The sequence below is a fragment of the Ipomoea triloba genome, chromosome 15 (assembly GCF_003576645.1).
Source record: "Ipomoea triloba cultivar NCNSP0323 chromosome 15, ASM357664v1".
Classification (NCBI taxonomy): domain Eukaryota; kingdom Viridiplantae; phylum Streptophyta; class Magnoliopsida; order Solanales; family Convolvulaceae; genus Ipomoea; species Ipomoea triloba.
Genome location: NC_044930.1, coordinates 173,047 through 191,008, shown reverse-complemented (window position 1 = coordinate 191,008; position 17,962 = coordinate 173,047). Strand labels below are relative to the sequence as shown.

At 36.8% G+C, this 17,962-nt stretch overlaps 3 protein-coding genes across 8 annotated transcripts; 2 read left to right on the top strand and 1 right to left on the bottom strand.

The window, feature by feature from the left end:
* Positions 1–1,446: 1,446 nt before the first annotated feature.
* On the top strand, positions 1,447–3,323 carry LOC116007330 (pectate lyase-like). Its single transcript, XM_031247988.1, has 2 exons — positions 1,447–2,314; positions 2,392–3,323. The coding sequence occupies exons 1-2, from the start codon at positions 1,690–1,692 to the stop codon at positions 3,129–3,131; spliced, it is 1,365 nt and encodes a 454-aa protein (XP_031103848.1). The 5' UTR covers positions 1,447–1,689; the 3' UTR covers positions 3,132–3,323.
* Positions 3,324–4,431: 1,108 nt separating this feature from the next.
* LOC116007294 (probable myosin-binding protein 5) lies at positions 4,432–6,768 on the bottom strand. Of its 2 annotated transcripts, none has more exons than XM_031247934.1 (3): positions 5,981–6,768; positions 5,075–5,881; positions 4,432–4,922 (listed from the first exon to the last, which is right to left on the bottom strand). In XM_031247934.1, the coding sequence occupies exons 1-3, from the start codon at positions 6,621–6,623 to the stop codon at positions 4,813–4,815; spliced, it is 1,560 nt and encodes a 519-aa protein (XP_031103794.1). In that variant the 5' UTR covers positions 6,624–6,768; the 3' UTR covers positions 4,432–4,812. The 2 variants fall into 2 exon arrangements, with proteins under 2 accessions (XP_031103794.1, XP_031103795.1); XM_031247935.1 differs by having other exon boundaries at positions 4,432–4,919; positions 5,981–6,767.
* A 280-nt stretch (positions 6,769–7,048) lies between these two features.
* Positions 7,049–13,656, top strand: LOC116006499 (UDP-glycosyltransferase 86A1). 5 transcript variants are annotated; one of them, XM_031246905.1, is made up of 13 exons: positions 7,049–7,257; positions 7,344–7,631; positions 7,866–8,209; positions 8,333–8,618; positions 8,949–9,016; positions 9,228–9,479; positions 9,744–9,819; positions 9,948–10,024; positions 10,108–10,157; positions 10,276–10,360; positions 10,571–10,669; positions 10,898–11,200; positions 11,923–12,031. In XM_031246905.1, the coding sequence occupies exons 1-12, from the start codon at positions 7,101–7,103 to the stop codon at positions 11,126–11,128; spliced, it is 2,013 nt and encodes a 670-aa protein (XP_031102765.1). In that variant the 5' UTR covers positions 7,049–7,100; the 3' UTR covers positions 11,129–11,200; positions 11,923–12,031. The 5 variants fall into 5 exon arrangements, with proteins under 5 accessions (XP_031102765.1, XP_031102764.1, XP_031102763.1 ...); XM_031246904.1 differs by having other exon boundaries at positions 11,873–11,980; XM_031246903.1 differs by having other exon boundaries at positions 11,627–11,980.
* Positions 13,657–17,962: the final 4,306 nt, after the last annotated feature.

The window sequence follows — 17,962 nt, the reverse complement described above, 5'->3', positions numbered from 1 at the left end:
AACAAACAATACTATAGTATTGTAGGATAAGATGTAGCATCATTGTATTAAATGAAGATTTTTTTTTCCACATTAATTATATATTAATATTAATTTGGTTGAATATCGTTACTATTTTTAAACTGCAACACTATATCTTACCATGTTATAAAATTAAATTCTCAATATTATATCATATAGTCGGCCTACATTCTTTGAATTTCTGAAAACTTTGTGTCCTAAAAGACAATACGTGTGTACAGGGCTTGCATTTGGATGAAAATATCAAAGAATTGAGGTTAATAATTTCAAACACGGATAACAAATAATCAAATATGGTTGTGATTTGATATGGTCGAGATGTGATAGGTGTGTTATTGAAATTCAAACTTGGGATTAGTAGTCTAATATAATTTAGAAAATAAAAAAGAAAATAATAATAGAAATAGAATAAACAAAAAGACACTACAAAAATATAGCTCTCGTGATACCTACAACAGCTACAAGAGCAGTCGTTAGTAATGGACGAAATTCTTCTAAAAGGTTCTCCAAAAGATGCAATTCCGAGTGCTATGAGCCTTATAATGTGTTATTGATTTTGACTTTGTTTTATACAACTCTTTTCTTATTAATATACTTATTTCATTTAAAAAAAAAACAGTTAAGTAGAGAATTGCGTTTTGTGTAACGTGTTGGGTCCGACGGAACATACTTGACGACTTGTCTAATATAATTCTCTTTGTATTTTGATTGCTTGTAGCGTACGTGATGAGATGAGATCCAAGAGATAAGAACAAAAGCTAGCAAGCAATCTAATTTTCTTTCATTTCAAAAGCATGCACTTTTTGATGATTGAAACCACTTTGTTTTTTTCTCAACAGCTACATTTATTAATTATAATTTTATACTACTATAATTAATCATCTACATACTATTTAATTATTTAATTCAAATATATACTTGTGATCTTAATTAGTATATACTTATAGAATACTTTAACTTGAGTATGAGAACATTATATACTTATACCATGTTTATTGTTTAATTGCGAGGTTTGGAAATCAGCTTCAAATATCACCGCTCATCGCAATATATACAAGGGCTCCATCTAATGTAAACGTCCGTTAGTTTTCTATTAATGCTAAATACAATATAATGATAAGAACAATTGCACAAGTTGTTTTTTTGAAGTTTTTTGTCATAGGGGAGAGATTGTAAGGTAGAGGAGGGAGAGAATTTAATTTGCAGGAAGTAAGGTTTTTTGTGGAGCTCATGAAGAAAGAGAAAACATTAAAAGCTAATTTTCTAGTGTGTGGGTGTGGTTGAGGCGCACCAAGCAGATCCTATTTGACCTGCAAAAAAAATTACTAATTAATGAGATACTCTAACAATTTTACTTTCATTTTCGCCCTTGAAATTGTGCGTTTAACTAGGCAGTCCTTTTAATTTCAATTCATCCATTTGTTATATGGCTGTCCATACTTTGCGCACCATTTGTTTGGTTACAAACTCAGTATTTAGGAAGCCAAAATTTGGAATGGAATGAAACCAACCCAACCTCAACAGCTAAAAATCTGTAAAGAGTTTGGGTTTTGTTTTTCATTCCCTTCTTGCGTTTTGGTTGGTCTAGGAAAGCTGCCCTAGCTTGCTACAATCCTAGGCCATCCTCTTCATCATTCATAATAAACCCCCAATATATAAATATATAAAATGGCGGCCTCTACCAAGATACTTTGGTGGGTTTACTTGGCGTTGTTGGCAATCGCCGCCGTGATACCGGCGGCAACGACGTCAGCGGATGTCGACGATGACGTGTGGAAGCAACGCGAGGCGGAGGCCAGGAGAGGTCTTCTCCAAGCCTATCACCCCAATCCTGAAAACATTACCAGTGAATTAAATGAAAGAGTTAGCATAGGTTTGAATGAGATGTACGAGGATGACGACAGCAATCATAATAATGTGACGAGAAGAGAGTTGCGGGGAAAGAAAGGACACTGGGAGCGGTGCAGGGCCACGAACCCTATTGACAGTTGCTGGAGATGCCATTCGAACTGGGGTGGCCGGAATCGTTACAGGTTAGCCGACTGCGCCCTGGGGTTCGCCAAAGGGACTACCGGCGGAAAAGGCGGCAGATTCTACGAGGTTACAGATTCATCGGACAACGACGTGCAGGAACCCAAGCCCGGAACTCTTCGGCATGCGGTGATTCAGAAGGAGCCCTTGTGGATCACGTTCGCTGATAGCATGACCATCAAGCTTTCCAGGGAGCTTCTGGTGCAGGGCAACAAGACAATCGACGGCCGCGGTGTGACCGTGACTATCGCGGGCGGAGCAGGTATATATGCGACTCATATATATACAATTTTAGGCAACGGTCATATGCCTTTAATAATATTTTTGATATTGTAATAGGTATGACGATCCAGTTCGTACAGAACGTGATTATCCACAATATCAAACTGGGGGACATTAAAGCCTCTCCGGGCGGCATCATCAGAGACGCGGTTGACCACAAAGGTCTGAGGACTCCGGACGAGGGAGATGGAATCACCATCTTCGGGTCCCACCACGTATGGATCGACCACGTCTCCATGCACAACTGCGAAGACGGAATCATAGACGCCGTGGCGGGGTCCACCGCCGTCACTATTTCAAACTGCCACTTCACCGACCACGACAAGGTTCTTCTCTTCGGAGCCAACAACTGGGATCCCATCGACAAGAAGATGCAAATCACACTGGTATTCAACCACTTCGGGAAGAGGCTCCACCAGAGAATGCCACGTTGCCGGTGGGGATTGTTCCACATAGTGAACAACGACTACACTCACTGGGTAATGTACGCGGTGGGTGGGTCCTCCGGGGCCACCATCATCAGCCAGGGGAACCGGTACATTGCGCAGCCGGGGGAGAACTTCTTTAAGCAGGTGACCCACAGGGATTGCCCCGACGATTCATGGAAGCAATGGACGTGGGTGTCTTCGGGCGATGTGTTCAAGAACGGCGCTTTCTTTAAACCATCCGGAGATCCGAAAGGGGCGGAAAAGTACGGGTACCGTGACTATCTCAGCGCACAATCAGGGAAGAAAGTTGGTGAGCTCACCAAATATTCGGGTCATCTTGGTCATTGCAGAATCGGATTGCCATGCTAAGCTAGCTACCTAATTAATCATATCATTCATATGTCGTTAGTAGTTAAAACTAATTAATATAGGGTACGGTTTTGTTTGGATATGGTAATATCCTCCGATCCTTCAATTCAATTAAAATTAAGCTGATTGCAGCTATTGGAATTATCCAGTTTTGTCCACCTCTCAATAATAAGAAATTGATTTCTTAATCAATCCAATTTTTTTTCTTAATATTCAATTCCATTGATTTAACAATAATCTTAAATATATAATGCTTTCCTAAGCCTAAAAGAAGTCGAGTACTTAATATATCGATCTATCTCACCATGAGATTGTGATATGGGTATAAGTACATGAAAATAGAGCTATCTCAATCCAAACTCCACTATAATTTTGAATGTCTGGTAGTTTGTGAGAGTTCATTTGGTAAAATGGTTTGGGAATTTATAGAGTTGAGTCCAAGAGTTCATTTCTTCTTTAAATTAGTTATGTTGTGGATTGGAGGTATTATGGACCTATTCATGAGATAAAGATAAATAGTTGAAAATATTAATAATATTCAAAATTAGTCTAAATTTTTAATATAAGTAGCCACCAAATTCTATGTCTTTTAACTACTTCCTTGGTTGTGAAAGATTTGCCCTCGATCAAGTCGGTCAAAAGCCACGCCAAGCCGTAAGGTGAAAACTCAAAACCGAAAAAATAGTCTAAAGTCTACCAAAAAAGTATATATAGCCATATGACTGATGAGTGTGCCTTCAAAATCTTTATATATACCACATACATCATAAAGGTGTGAAATAATGAATTATAGAATAAGAATAGAATGACCAACATGGTTGGTGTGGTGATTCAGCACCCCGTCCCACGAATAAGAATACAACGGCTATTGTCTCAAATCCATCTTCCATGCCGGCATTGTTATTATATTGTTGGATAAATCTATGCGTGCTATGATGCTAACCCATGATTTCATCTTATTGCTTGGATTATGTTTCATAGCATTGACAAAATCAGGAGGTTCTAGCTTAGGCAAATAATCTTAGGTGTAGGTATCTGGGAGAGAGATAGAGAATTGAACTTGGCAGTAAAGAAATAAAACAGAGTCTTTGTCTAAAAATTAATGCGTTGGGGTAGGTGTGATGAGAAGTATGTGAGGGGTGGACGTAATTCAGATTATCCGAAAACATGATTCACTCATGATGCATCAAGTGAAATTAATTAAAGTTTTGTTGAGTAATTAAAGGTTGAAATAATATAATGGTTATGTTAGATAGCATATATATATGCATAAGCGTATAGGATAGTAGGGCAGGCATGGTTAGTTATCTAATTTAAGAATTGTGAGATATATTAGATTTTTCAAAATTGGTGCAGTCTAGCAGCTCGATCTACATACAGTCTACTGCCTACAGACATACCTAATTTAATTAATAATTTGGTCCCTTAGGTTGCCTTGCATAGAGGGATTATGGAATCTCCTCAAAAGGCCAGGGAAAATCATCATGTAGACTGCATGCTAAGCTAGTTTCAATCTGATCTGGCGCCCACGTACGCCTTCACAGACTCAAGCTTTCAATTTGCTCCATCGCTTCATTCAATTCGATTCCCCTCTGATCTCATCTCATCTGTAATATAATGCATGTGGTAGCAGTGCTCATGTATTCATGCATTTAGCTGCACTCATCTTCTGCTACCTTAGCTAGCTCTTGATTTCTTCTTCTTCTTCTTCTTCTTCTTCTTCTTCTGTCTCCTCCCTCTCTTTCATTAACGAACTTTCTCTTGTCAGGAAAACGTTATTCTCAGTTCCTACTAGTAAATCAAGATTTGAACAAAATTAAACCAACACGCACACATCAGAATTGAATAAATAAAGAATTAGCAATGGATCGGATGAGCTGATAGAGGAATTGAAGAAAATAAATTAGTATATATAGTTAGTTGAAGAAGTAAATAAGTAGTACCACTTTCATCACAAACTAGTTTTTCAGGTGATGGAGGAGATTCATCCTCCTCATCATCATCATCGTCTCCCTGACAAAAAGCTTTTTGTGGTGATGGAGGAGATGAATCTTTGGTTTCAGGAATGGCTGTGAGCAAGGCGGAATGGTGGGATCTGTCATTGTCAGAATCTAAATACACTTCATGATGATCTAGTACATCATTAAAGCACGAGATTTCACCAAAGGATGATAAGGATTGGAATTTGAGGGAGTGAAATTCATCGTCGCCTTCGCCTTCAATCTCGAAGAATTCACTGCACGCTAGGTTTATAGGTCCAAACTTTTCTCTATACACGTCCAGTTCAGATTCCAAAACCTCAATTTCCTCCTCTCTCTTCAAAATCATGTCCTTCAGTATCTGCTTCTCTTCCCTGTCGTACTCCGCCTGCTCTTCCATCATCCTCTGGTACTGCGACGCCTTCATTTGCATCGAAGCCTTCTCGGCCTGCAGCCGTGTAATCATTGCCATTGCATTGTTGGCTGCAATGGCCGATGCGTTCCTCTCTTCGTCCAATTCCACACACACAGACACCATAGACTTCCGTTCCAGAAGAACCTGTCTCTTCAAGTGCTGAATCATGCCTCCATCGCCTTCGTTCAAACACACATCGTTATTATTAGAATAATCAATTGACATGTTTCTGGTCTTTTTGGAAACCCTAGGACTATCTGACAATGGGATTCCAAAAAACTTGTTTCCTCTATGACTAGGCGTCTTGCATGATGAATCTTCTAGGGATAGCCCCTCCTCGGAGGATCTGTTATCATCTGTATTGCCCGGAATTGAATACAAATATATAATATAATATCAGATCAGAGCAATTAGTTGTGATCTAATGGATAGAAATATACCATATATATATATACCTGGATTGCTGACATTATTTTCATCCTCACCCTCGTCGTTTCTCCAGGCCTTCGGGGAGGGAGGCGGGGCCTGTGACATGTCCCTGGTGTATTTTTCCCCCCTGAGAAATTGCATACAGCAAGAACACCTGGAAACATTGAGGGATTTAACAGGAATATCCTCGGCATAGTAATCGGGGGCATCCTTGTCAGGTGCAAAGGAGAGAACGCAGTTCTCGCATATGGTTTTGATGTCAGAAATCTTCTTGTGGACATGGCAATAGGAAAGGGAGGAAATGTCCCTTTTGTGGGACTCGCAGATGGTATCATTGTAATAGTAATTCAAGTTCCTGTGGACCAAAGCCTGATCGATTCTAGTGCAAAAGAAGCAAGGCATTTTCAATTCGAAAAACTTAGCGAATTCATAGGAAAAGAAGGCCAAGAAGCCATCAACCAAAAGCAAAACGATCATCACAAATTCAAGAACAGAATATATAAGGAAAAGTGCAGATCTGCCCAGATTTTGTTCGACGAAACATTTGAAGGATATGGGCTCCATAATTGATGAGGATGGGGATTGGGATTGGGATGAGGCTGCTGCTGCGTTGTTGTTGGAGGGATTTTGAGAAGGAGACAGATCATGATCTGATGAACCCCAGATCATGATCTCCCTCTGATCCTCTCCTCTTTTCACTTTCTTTAATTTGCTGTACCTGAAGATATATGATATTAATGAATTGTTGTCCGCCTGAGGTTTCAAAACAATTGGGTGGTGCTCTGAATTCCACTTTTTATTTTTTCTAAGTCTTTAATTTTCTTCAGGATTTGCTTGGCGGAACTACGTTCTGTTTACCTGAATTAACGCTCAATGCTGCTCCCGCCCACCAGCCTAGCTTTCATACATGTTTCCTTTTTTCCCATCCGCTCACCAATTACACGTATTCTTTTATTTTACTAATAATATTTTTTTATGTGTCATGTACAAAAATAAGTACCCATTTAATATTATTACTTTATGTTAAAATTTTAAATATTTTATTTTATTATTGTAAATAATATAATATGAGAAGGATGGGTTGAGGTGGGGATAGATTGCAGGCATTTTCTGTCTCATCAGCTCACTCCTAGAAGGCTAGAAACAATGATTCAAATTCTGGAAAATTTCCAAACATTTCTTCTGTTTAGAAATCAATGTTTCCTCGACTGTCGGACAAACTCGCTCGCATCCCCAAAACACAAGTTGCGTAGGACTTGCCGGAAAATCAAGAAATTTCAGCGCCTTCAATTTTCATCACCAGGTAAATTCCTATAAATGCATAAATAAATTACTAAAAATTTCAAATTTATAGCTACTTCATTATAAAGCTCCAATCTTTGATTGCAGTCAAGAGCCAACTAACTGCTCTGGATAAGGCTGAAGCTAATTATGAGTCAGAATTACGTCTCTTCCCTCATGTGCAAACCCTCGGACAGTTTCCAAAGGAAGAACTATTTGGGAAAGTTGTGATGGTTAGATTTGATTCAACCATTTTGCCAGTGGATAAGAAGAAACTAGCCCACCAATCCGCTTCCACAGTTAAGTATCTTTGTGAAGCTCGTGCAAAAGTAATTCTAGTGGGTAGCTGGAGTTCAACAATTAATTCTAAGCCTCTTGCATTAGAAGCTGTTGCAGGTATAAGAACTTGTAATGTTCAAATTCATTTTATATTATGCTTTCTCACATCAAATCAGCATGTTAATTTTTCATAAAATCATAATGTGGTGTCTTGCAAGAAGGATTTCCAAATGAAATAGGTTTACCTAGGACAGCATATTTTCAGCAGTGAGAGGTTTCCTGCTGCACATATGTGCTTTTATGTGATGTAGTTTCTGCACCGTCTAATTGATGCTGCAATTTGTGTTCCAGAATACCTTTCATCTGTTCTACAACTCAACGTTATACCAACAAAACTTGGTTCTTCAGAGATGATGGCTTGGATTGAAAAAAGAACAGAGCTTGACATCCTTCTGCTTGAGAATATTTCTCAGTTAAAAGATGATGTTTCCAACTGTCAAAAGTTTGCCCAACAGCTATCGTTTGGTGTTGATATTTTTGTTAATGATTCATTTTCTGAAGTGCATAAAATTCTTGCTTCAACTGTTGGTATTGCTTGCTTCTGTTCTGCCTGCATTGCAGGGTTCCACTTTCAGCTGGGCCTATCTCAACTAGAAAAGATCAACAGGACCGATAAAAAGCCCTATGTTGCCATAGTATTCTTCTTCAGAGCTCTGTTCTTCAGAATCAATTTTTTTTTTTTTTAATATTCTGTATTTCTTTCAAATGAGGTAGGATTTTTGTTTATGTGATTTAGTAACTTTTAAATTTTAATGCAGATTGGTGGTGGTAATCTCATAGACAAAGCTGCTGCCTTGCATTTTTTAGCATCTATCTGTGATGCTTTGGTGTTTGTTGGAGAAATGGCATTTCAAATAATGCATGCCTTTGGATTGCCTGTTCCCATTAAATTTGTGGAACGCAAAGGACTCAAACAAGCCCATGCCATAGTTGAGGCTGCAAAGGCAAGAAATATAGAAATTGTATTACCAAAAGATTTTTGGTGCATAAATTATAGTAACCCACATCAGATGGAGATATCTTCAGCTTCTTCCATTTTAGATGGTAAAATTTTGTCATTTTTTAAAATCTTCTACTGGATCACCATGTCATAGTTGATGCTTGCATAAATCCTATTATCCGGAGTCAATAATTATGATAATTGTATAATAATAACAATCCATAATTGTTCATTCGTTTGGTGTAGAAAAGATACATGGAGTACTATCAAATAACATTGACTATTTACTAAAAAATTATTTTATGCCTGAATTGCTTATGTAATAGTGCACTTTAGATAAGGCAATTATCTTTCACCTGCTCTTGAATTGGTCATTTACGACTTAAGATAAATTCGCAGTTTCTTGTGTATTCCATTTGCCCCTTCCTTTGTAGGTTGGAAACCTGTTGATCTTGGACCCAGCACATTGGAGGAAATTTCAAGCTTTCTTTCAAAATTCAAGGTGATCTCCCTATGACTAAGATCTCATTAGTTACAATACATTTAATTAATTTAGTTATTCTTCTTCCATGAGCTGCTTTCAGGAATCTAAGTTTAGAGCAATGCTGCCTGATTGGTTCTTTATGATAAGATAATTGTATATTCTAATTTCTTGAGGAGTTATTTTGTGGAAACTAAATGCCCTGACAAGAGTGTGCTCCTGATGTGTTTAGAAAATTATGTGGATAGGCCCAGTAAAATTCAGCTCCTCAAATCTCAATGCTGGTGGAGCATCCAAGTTAGCAGCAATGATTGATGCTCTAAGTCAAAGGAATTGTGATGTAAGTATTGTTGGGAAAATGGCATGTGATGCATTTCATGGGAATTCCAGCTCTGCCACAGCTGAAAACATGATTCAAAATGCTTCTGTTGTTTGGGAGTTTCTGAAAGGAAGAAATCTTCCCGGGCTCTTGGCACTAGATAGAGTACGTATTCTAAATCATTTCAATTACAATATGTAATTAAACACACTACTTTGAAGAGGTTGTCATATGAGAACTGCTTATAAAAGGAAAGAGATGTTTTCAGAATTCAGATGAGAACTTTGTGCCATCTGTTGTGCTTAAGATCAGTATCAATGAGTCATTGCACTTATCTTGGATTAGCCCCGGATAGTTCCATCACTAGTTGTGAAAATAAGGTTAATTACCAATATGATCATAACAGCAACCATGCTAATATTTATGCAGGCATACCCATTTGAGATGGATTGGAAATCTATATATAATGATCCCGACAGGCCTCTTGTTGTTGATATTGGAAGTGGTAACTCTCTTTGTTTTCAGTTGCTTTTTCAATTTTCTTAGCTATTAGCCCGTTAACTCCAAAGTCTTGGATGATGTAGACCTGAAAAAGAACAAATGGACCTTAAGCTCCTTGTCTTAACTCTATAGGGAATGGCTTGTTTCTTTTTGGAATGGCAAGGAGGAGGAAGGATTTCAATTCTCTTGGCCTCGAGATAAATAGGAAGGTGGAGCTTTTCTGCCTAAGTATTTTTCACTCCCATGCTTTTTCTCAAACCTAATAAATCTTTTCATTTAACGTGCTTTCCAGTTGGTGAAACGTTGTCTGGACCATGTTTCTCAATCTCTTATGAAGAATGTGTATGTACTATCCTCCCCTCTTAAACAGCTTATTATCCTGATCTGAGAAGCTAATTTAGGGCTTGCTTCTATTGATGTGGCCCATGTATTTATAATTTATTTATCTTCTGATTGATAGACACTTTGTTGCAACAAATGCAACATCAACTTTTCGGTCCATTATTTCCAGTTACCCTGGAAGGCTGGTTCTTGTATCAATTCAGGTATAAATGCTATTGTGTCGTTTATTTATAATTTTAGCTAATCTTAACTAGTTAGGGTTAAAGCTTAAAAGAGTTTGGTTGTGGTTCTGCTGATTTTGACTACCAAGTCAAGAATACTTTAATGTGGAGTAATATTCAACATTGATGGTACAATAATGATTGAGATTGACTGTAAAAATCATTTACAGCTGAGACTTGTTTGTAATGCAGTGTCCAAATCCTGATTTCAACAAACCAGAACACCGGTGGAGGATGTTGCAGAGGTCATTGGTTGAAGCAATAGCCGACTTACTTGCCTCTGGAGGGAAGGTAATTAATTATGTAATGACAACTTTTCATTGTATGTACGAGTAATATGTCCTAGTCCTACACACTGTTTTACTTGATTATCAAATGCAATATGGAAACGCATAAGACTTATTCTGTATTTCCATAACAGCCGTCTAGATGCAGAAAGGAGTTGATCCAAGTTTTTGTTTTGTTCTTTTATCCTGCAAGGGAAATTAGGTAATTATGGTTATGTTTTTTGAAAGACAGGTATTTCTCCAATCTGACATTGAAGAAGTTGCTATTAGAATGAAAGAAGAATTTTCAAAATATGGAAAGGGAAAGCTTACAGTTGAAAATTTGGATAAAGCTGCTATTCACCAAGGTGGTTGGCTGAAGGAAAATCCATTTGGCATTCGATCAGATTGGGAGCAGCATGTTCTGGATCGAGGAGACCCCATGTACAGGTTGTGTCTGTCGAAATCAGAAAGCAGTGGCTAAACAGTTATACAACATGGATACCATGTCACATGAACCTCATTTTCAATGGGTTGGATATCGATCATTCTCAAGGTAAATGTTGCGTTAAAACCGGTTTACCATAATTATATTTTTATGCTGAAGCATCATGCATAGTCAACCAGTATTCTATCATAATATTCTTCTCTTATTAAGTAGCTCCAAAGATAAAACTTTTTGTGGTATGGGATCTCAGTTACTGAATAGATGCATGCATGGGATGAATGCTTCGCTCCTGATTAACCAATTCAATGGTAAAGGTAGAAGAAGAGTGCTGAAAGTTCGTTTATGAAAACTTCAGCTAATTAAATGAGCTTTTTAACTGTGATCATGAGCTCATATAATATTTTTGTAATGCTATTTTTAACTGTGATCTTTCTTAATCAAGATTCAAGAAATTACAGCATCATGAGACATGAGCTCTTGGTATATATATGTTGTCTTGTTCTTAATTGTTTTCTTGTGATGTCAAAATGTCAGGATGCATCACAGAAATAGCAAGTTGTCAGCATATATATATGCATGGGCCGGCTAAACATCTAGCATATATCTCCATCAGCCGGCACAATCATTACAAGTGAACATGCCTTTTTGCTTCTAATTAACTAAGTTTTATTTGATCATCAGTATCTATCAGTGCCATAATTTTGTTTTTAAGATCATATATTCCTAGATAATACTAATATGATAAATGCTAATGACAAAATCATTAATTATATATTGTAGATTCTTCAATTCCTTAGCTTGCCCTTGTTCTCTCCTTCAATTCATTCCAGATCAAAGAGAATTGAAGCTCCTGATCAGTTTCAGGAAAATGGTAGAAAATAACCAAAAGCATCATGCCATAGTGCTTCCAATGCCATACCAAGGCCATGTAAATCCAGCCATCCATCTTTCCATCAACCTTGCTTCCCGAGGCTTCACCGTCACCTTTGTCAACACAGAATTGATCGATTCTCTGATCATCAAAGCCCGCAGAGGCACCACCACAGCTCCTACCGGTGATATCTTCACCCAACCCCGTAATTCAGGCCTTGACATACGATACACAACCATCAGTGATGGCTTTCCCCTCGGCTTTGATCGGACCAGAGATGCCCATGGCTTCATGATGGGTATGATGTATGTTTTTTCAGCTCACGTAGATGAGCTTGTCAAGAAGCTGGCGGGATTGGAGCCTCCGCCCACATGTCTGATTGCTGACAGTTTCTACGCATGGCCGTCCATTATTGCCAGCAAGTATAACCTCGTGAGTGTTTCATTCTTCACCGAACCGGCGCTTGTTTTTGCCATTGACTCTCATTTGGACCTCCTCAAAGAAAATGGCCATTTTGGCTGTAAAGGTCAGTGCAGGCTGTAAGGAAAATTATATATATTGAATTGGATCAAAATCATCAAGCTCAACTAACCTAGCTAACATTATTCGATCTTTTGTTGTTCATCTCCAGATTGTCGCAAGGATTCAATAGATTATATACCGGGAGTGGAGGCTATTGAACCAAGAGACCTGCCACTGTACTTCCAAGAAAACAACACAACCTCAGCGGTCTACTTGACAGTGTACAAAGGTTTTGAGGATGCCAAGAAAGCTGATATTGTCATATGTAACACTGTCCAAGAACTTGAACCACAGACCATATCAGCCCTTGAAGAAAAACAGCCTTTCTACGCCATTGGTCCCCTTTTTCCACAAAGCTTCACCGAGCAAACAGCTTTCAGGAGCCTGTTGCCCGAGTCAGATTGCAGCAAATGGCTGGACTCAAAGCCGCCAGGTTCTGTTCTATATGCTTCGTTCGGGAGCCTTGCTCATTTAACCCAAGAACACATCATAGAGATTGGGCGTGGGCTAATGCTAAGCAAGGTGAACTTCATTTGGGTTGTCCGTCCTGGTATGGCCATTACAGACGATGAAACGGATTTCTCCATGGATGGATTTCAAGAGTGTGTGAGAGATCGCGGGTTGATCGTGCCATGGTGCGATCAACCTGCGGTGATTTCACATCCGGCAGTGGGAGGTTTCATGACGCATTGTGGATGGAATTCGATTCTGGAAAGTATATGGTGCGGTGTTCCAATGATATGTTTCCCGTTCATTGTTGATCAACCAACTAACCGTAAGTTAGTGGTGGATGAGTGGAAGATTGGGATTAATCTCTGCAATGAAGACGAGAAATCAATCAGTAAGGAGGAAGTTGCATCCAAGATTAAGCTTTTGATGAAGGCGGAAAGTTCGATTGAGTTGAGGAAGGCGATTAAGGATGTGAGGAAGAATCTTGAAAATGCTTTGGCCAGCAACGGATCATCAGTAAAGAATGGTGACAAGTTTGTGGAGAAAATCAAAGCCAAGTTCAATCAATTATCCGTGCGAAATCGGAATTAGAATCTACATATATAATATATCGTTCTTGAAACTTCCAACAATTACTCGTCATCACTGTACTTGTACTCTAAATACAGAAATAAATACATATGGAGTATTTAAATAAAATAAATTACTATTTTTTGTTTAATTATTCAATTCATTAAAGTTGATGTTGGAAGAGCTACTATATATACCTGTGGAGTTGTTAGAGAATATAATGCATGTTAGGATAAAATGAAATTAAAATTAATAATTATTATGTCTATATATATATGTTTCCTTACTTCATAACGCATGCATACGACAGGACGGAGCTGAGGTGCGCGCAGTAATTGGTGTGAGTCAGTGAATGCATATATATATATATGCAGTTGGAATAATAATAATAGTAATGTCATCTGATCTGATCTTCTCTTCTCTTCTTTTTTAATTTGTTCCTTTCTACTTTAATCTGATCTGCAGGCTTTTGTGCTGCTTTTGCAGAGAGAGAGAGGAAGGTGGTGCAGGTGGATCGGAGCTGCTGATGATATGATGATAGGCCGCGCCGGGTTTAATTTTGAACCAACGTAACTCTGATCTGATCTTCACGGAAATGGATGGAATTGAATGACATACAGTACGCAGTACAGCCAAAAAACACGTACATACTGTCTTCATCATTGCCCGTCCACAACCACAATAACAATGCTTTAATAAAATAGAACTAAAAGTGAACTGTGATCTATAAATTTAGAAAATAAAAATGAAATTAAAGTTGAAAAGACATGAAGATAGCAATGGTGGAAGGAGTAGTCATGTTTCTCAAACTGGCCTGGGGCAGCAGACATGTGAAGGGCCGGCGGGTAGCTAGCTACTACTTACTAATGGCAAGGACTTTGTTGAATTATTGAAACAGAGTTTGCCAGCCACCTCCATCATTATTATGTGCATGCTCATTGCTCAACATATATTAATGCTTAATTTTCTAATTAATTCAATCAATTTTCACAGGTATTCTAACAACATAACCACTTAGACCTCCCTATATCATCCTATCTACTTTATTTTTATTATTTTATATCCCACATAACTCAACATATTAATTAACTTAGTTACACGATCAAAATAGGTATGTAATGAACATTTGTATGTTACTAACCTGTTAAAAAATTTCAAGACTATTAATTAGCTTAGTTACGCTAACAAAAGAAGTATACATTCAATGAATACCTTTTACCAATCCTATTAAAATTTCAGGAGGATGAGATTCTCAAAATTAATTAAGATCAATAATTCTTTTTAGGTTAATATAATATATTGTTGCATGCTCAGCTCATCTATCTATCTTTGTCCACTCCAATCAAACACCCATTCCTCGCAACTTTGAAAAATATAATACTGCAACGTGGGCCACCTGAATTGCATTCCATCTCCAAAGCATGCCTACACCTACTATACCACCACTCAAATACATCACATCAAATCATTCACCATTATTACCATAATAGTAATACCATTCGCACATCAAAAATATTAGATGCACTCCCAAAATTATACTCCCAACTTTTACTCTCACTTGTGTTCAAATTTAATTGGAGGATGAAACAAAAAAGAATGAATAAACACATGGCCCCCTATTAAATTGATCAATCAAAGCATGCCAACTCATATGGAATAAAAAATGGGAGTGTGAATTGAGAGTATAGGTAGAATTACTCTTCGCACATATTATATTTCTGTATACTTGACCAGGATAATGGATGGAGACATATATGCAAATAATTACATTACTCCATAGTAGTATATATAGGTCAATGATCTAAAGTTGAAAAGCATGATTAACGCTAATCATTATCATCATTGATTGAAATAATTAATAAAGTGGGCTGCAATAGGAACTGGATAGGCATAAACAAGTAAGTTACGTTAATCTCAAAAAATTAAAGCACAAGTGAGGTTAATTTGAGTATCTCCATGCATGCAATAATCACACATTGCTACACACGCTTTTGTAATATCAAAAATAGTAGAAGATTGAGGACAACCTCAATCAAGTTGATCAACCAATTAACATGTTTATCACAATGTTTAAATTTGTTAGTTTTAATTATAGACAATCTAAATTAATTTAGTTCCTTGAAATCTTTTGTTGGTTAAGATCTCAGAATATACCTTTAAACAACAAGTACATATTTTTATATAAATTAATAAAGAGCAAGTAGTGTAAGATTTATATTCTTATTTCTTACCAATTGATCAATAAAATCTGCATCGGTATGAGCGGCTGACCACACACTGTATACATACCCAAATTAAATAATGATCTGATCAGAGATTACATATAATACTATACTTCCTAGTTTGAAAATAAATTAATTAAAATATTCTTTTTCTGTATTGGTGTCCCTACTGGTGGCAGTTTTTCTAAAAGAGCCACCAATGTATAAAACCAATTCTGAGTCCTGTCAGGCCTGCACGTGCATTTTATACACTATTTTCACCATCTTCCTTCACCTTCTGCTTCAAAATTAACATAGGCCGGCCACTACAAACCATCATGGCTTCCCAACAAAAACCAATAATTCAATTCATTACTACCCATCACAAGGTAATAGTTCTATGTACATATATGGACTTTGAATCATGCACCCTACACATAACTCTCGTTTAAAATGTTGCTATGCTCGAAATAAAAAACTTCTTACATCACTTTACACAAGACAAAATTTGTGTGGGAATAAAAAAAAGGGGGGGGGGGTTCAATCATAAACACTTGATGCGTTATGTATGAGTGAATTAATGAAGTAGATATGCATGTGCTTGTATGCATTCTTGCATACTTAATATATAAATGTACTGTGATGACTGCGGAGAAATTAAAGTTGTGGACGAGAGTAATACTATGAGTATCCATAGCTTATATTTCTTTTGTTTGCTTCCATTCATAAAATTAAGATACATGACTGGAACTTTACTCTTTTTGGACCGGATGGGAGATGGGTATATATGTATGGGCAAATAATTAAATGAAGTTTCGAATTGGCAGAAAGAAATTAATTAAAGCAGGGAGTGTGAGTGATGAGCAACGTAACATGAATGGGGCCATAAACCCTAAAAGAGGTCAGAACGGTAAAAAGAGGGGCCGCACGAGTGGGAGGCTTCAGTCCTCAGTCTCTGCTACACAGTACAGGATCAGCAAGTCGGTACCGGTCGCACACGATTTTTTAAGAATAAGATTCTTCCGGTCGGCTAAGGTATAGTAGCTGTACTGTACCCTCCAATTTCATTTCTCAGATCCATCATTATTTACTCATTTTTAATTTCCATCACCTTTTCTTTTCTTTTTTATATATAAATTACAATGATATATCATAGACGTATGTATGTGTAGGACAATTGTAGCAGAAATAATTAAAAAATGAAAGCTGGGACTGTCTAAGGTCGTGGTAGCATAAGCTTCATTGATAAGATTGTCCGAAATGACACAGCATTTACCCTTTCCTGTTTTGGGGAGCATCATTCATTTTTAAACCCTCATTATATATTGCTAAATTTCTCACCAATCTTCTATTTTATTTTTTAAAGAATCATTTTCTTTCCGGGTTTAATTAACAATGTAAAGGAAAATATATAAAACCGAGAATGCACAATTATTGATGTTATTTAATTTATGTTAACAACAAATTAGATGAAATAATGAATTATGGTATTAAGTTAAGATGTATTATTATAATTAAAGATTGATATTATATTATATTATTGCATATATATAAAACCTTTTCGGCTCTATTTTCTGGCTATAAAAAAATATTATGATGAGAATTTTTTTTTTGATGTTTTGCTTAACTATTGACATTCATTTAATTTGATTATTCATTCCCACAATAATGTAACTTTAATAGTATATAATTTAAAAGGGAAGGTATTATAATAATTTAAAAACTTATAAAAAACATTAAATATTATTTCGTACAAGAACATCTAAAAATAGTAAGAAGAACAATTTTGAATTCGTACATTTTTAAATATATATATTCCTAATCTTAAAAAGAAAAAAAGACAAAAACATCAAACTCTACATAGAAGTTGGATCAACACTTATCGTTTAAAATAATATTAAAAAAAAAAATAGGAGGCCTGTGCAAACAGAAACGCCGGAATGCATATATTTTCCGGCGAATTAATTTAAGGAACCTAGCTATATATCCTCACGCAAAACAAAAACCTTCGTACGACAGGGAATTGTTAGTTGCAGAGTTTGGGAATGCATATAACATGGAATCTGTATCATGCGGCAACTTTTATTTTACTAAAAAGAGAAACAATATCTAAATATATATGATATGATATATCGACAAATAAAATAAAAGTAAAATCTATATTCTACATACATAAATCCATTTAAAAATACTGAGTAAATGAATTAATACGTTATAGGTCGCCACGCCACACTAATACAAAGCTAGCTAGCCAGC

Bases quoted from the DNA above. Each gene is read 5' to 3' on its own strand.
- LOC116007330 (XM_031247988.1), top strand. From the start codon at position 1,690: ATGGCGGCCTCTACCAAGATACTTTGGTGGGTTTACTTGGCGTTGTTG. The intron at 2,315-2,391 runs GTATATATGCGA...ATATTGTAATAG, and splicing joins GACTATCGCGGGCGGAGCAG to GTATGACGATCCAGTTCGTA.
- LOC116007294 (XM_031247934.1), bottom strand. From the start codon at position 6,623: ATGATCTGGGGTTCATCAGATCATGATCTGTCTCCTTCTCAAAATCCC. The intron at 5,882-5,980 runs GTATATATATAT...CGGGCAATACAG, and splicing joins AAATAATGTCAGCAATCCAG to ATGATAACAGATCCTCCGAG. The intron at 4,923-5,074 runs GTACTACTTATT...TTGATTTACTAG, and splicing joins ACTAGTTTGTGATGAAAGTG to TAGGAACTGAGAATAACGTT.
- LOC116006499 (XM_031246905.1), top strand. From the start codon at position 7,101: ATGATTCAAATTCTGGAAAATTTCCAAACATTTCTTCTGTTTAGAAAT. The intron at 10,158-10,275 runs GTATGTACTATC...TCTGATTGATAG, and splicing joins CAATCTCTTATGAAGAATGT to ACACTTTGTTGCAACAAATG. The intron at 10,670-10,897 runs GTAATTAATTAT...TTTGAAAGACAG, and splicing joins TACTTGCCTCTGGAGGGAAG to GTATTTCTCCAATCTGACAT.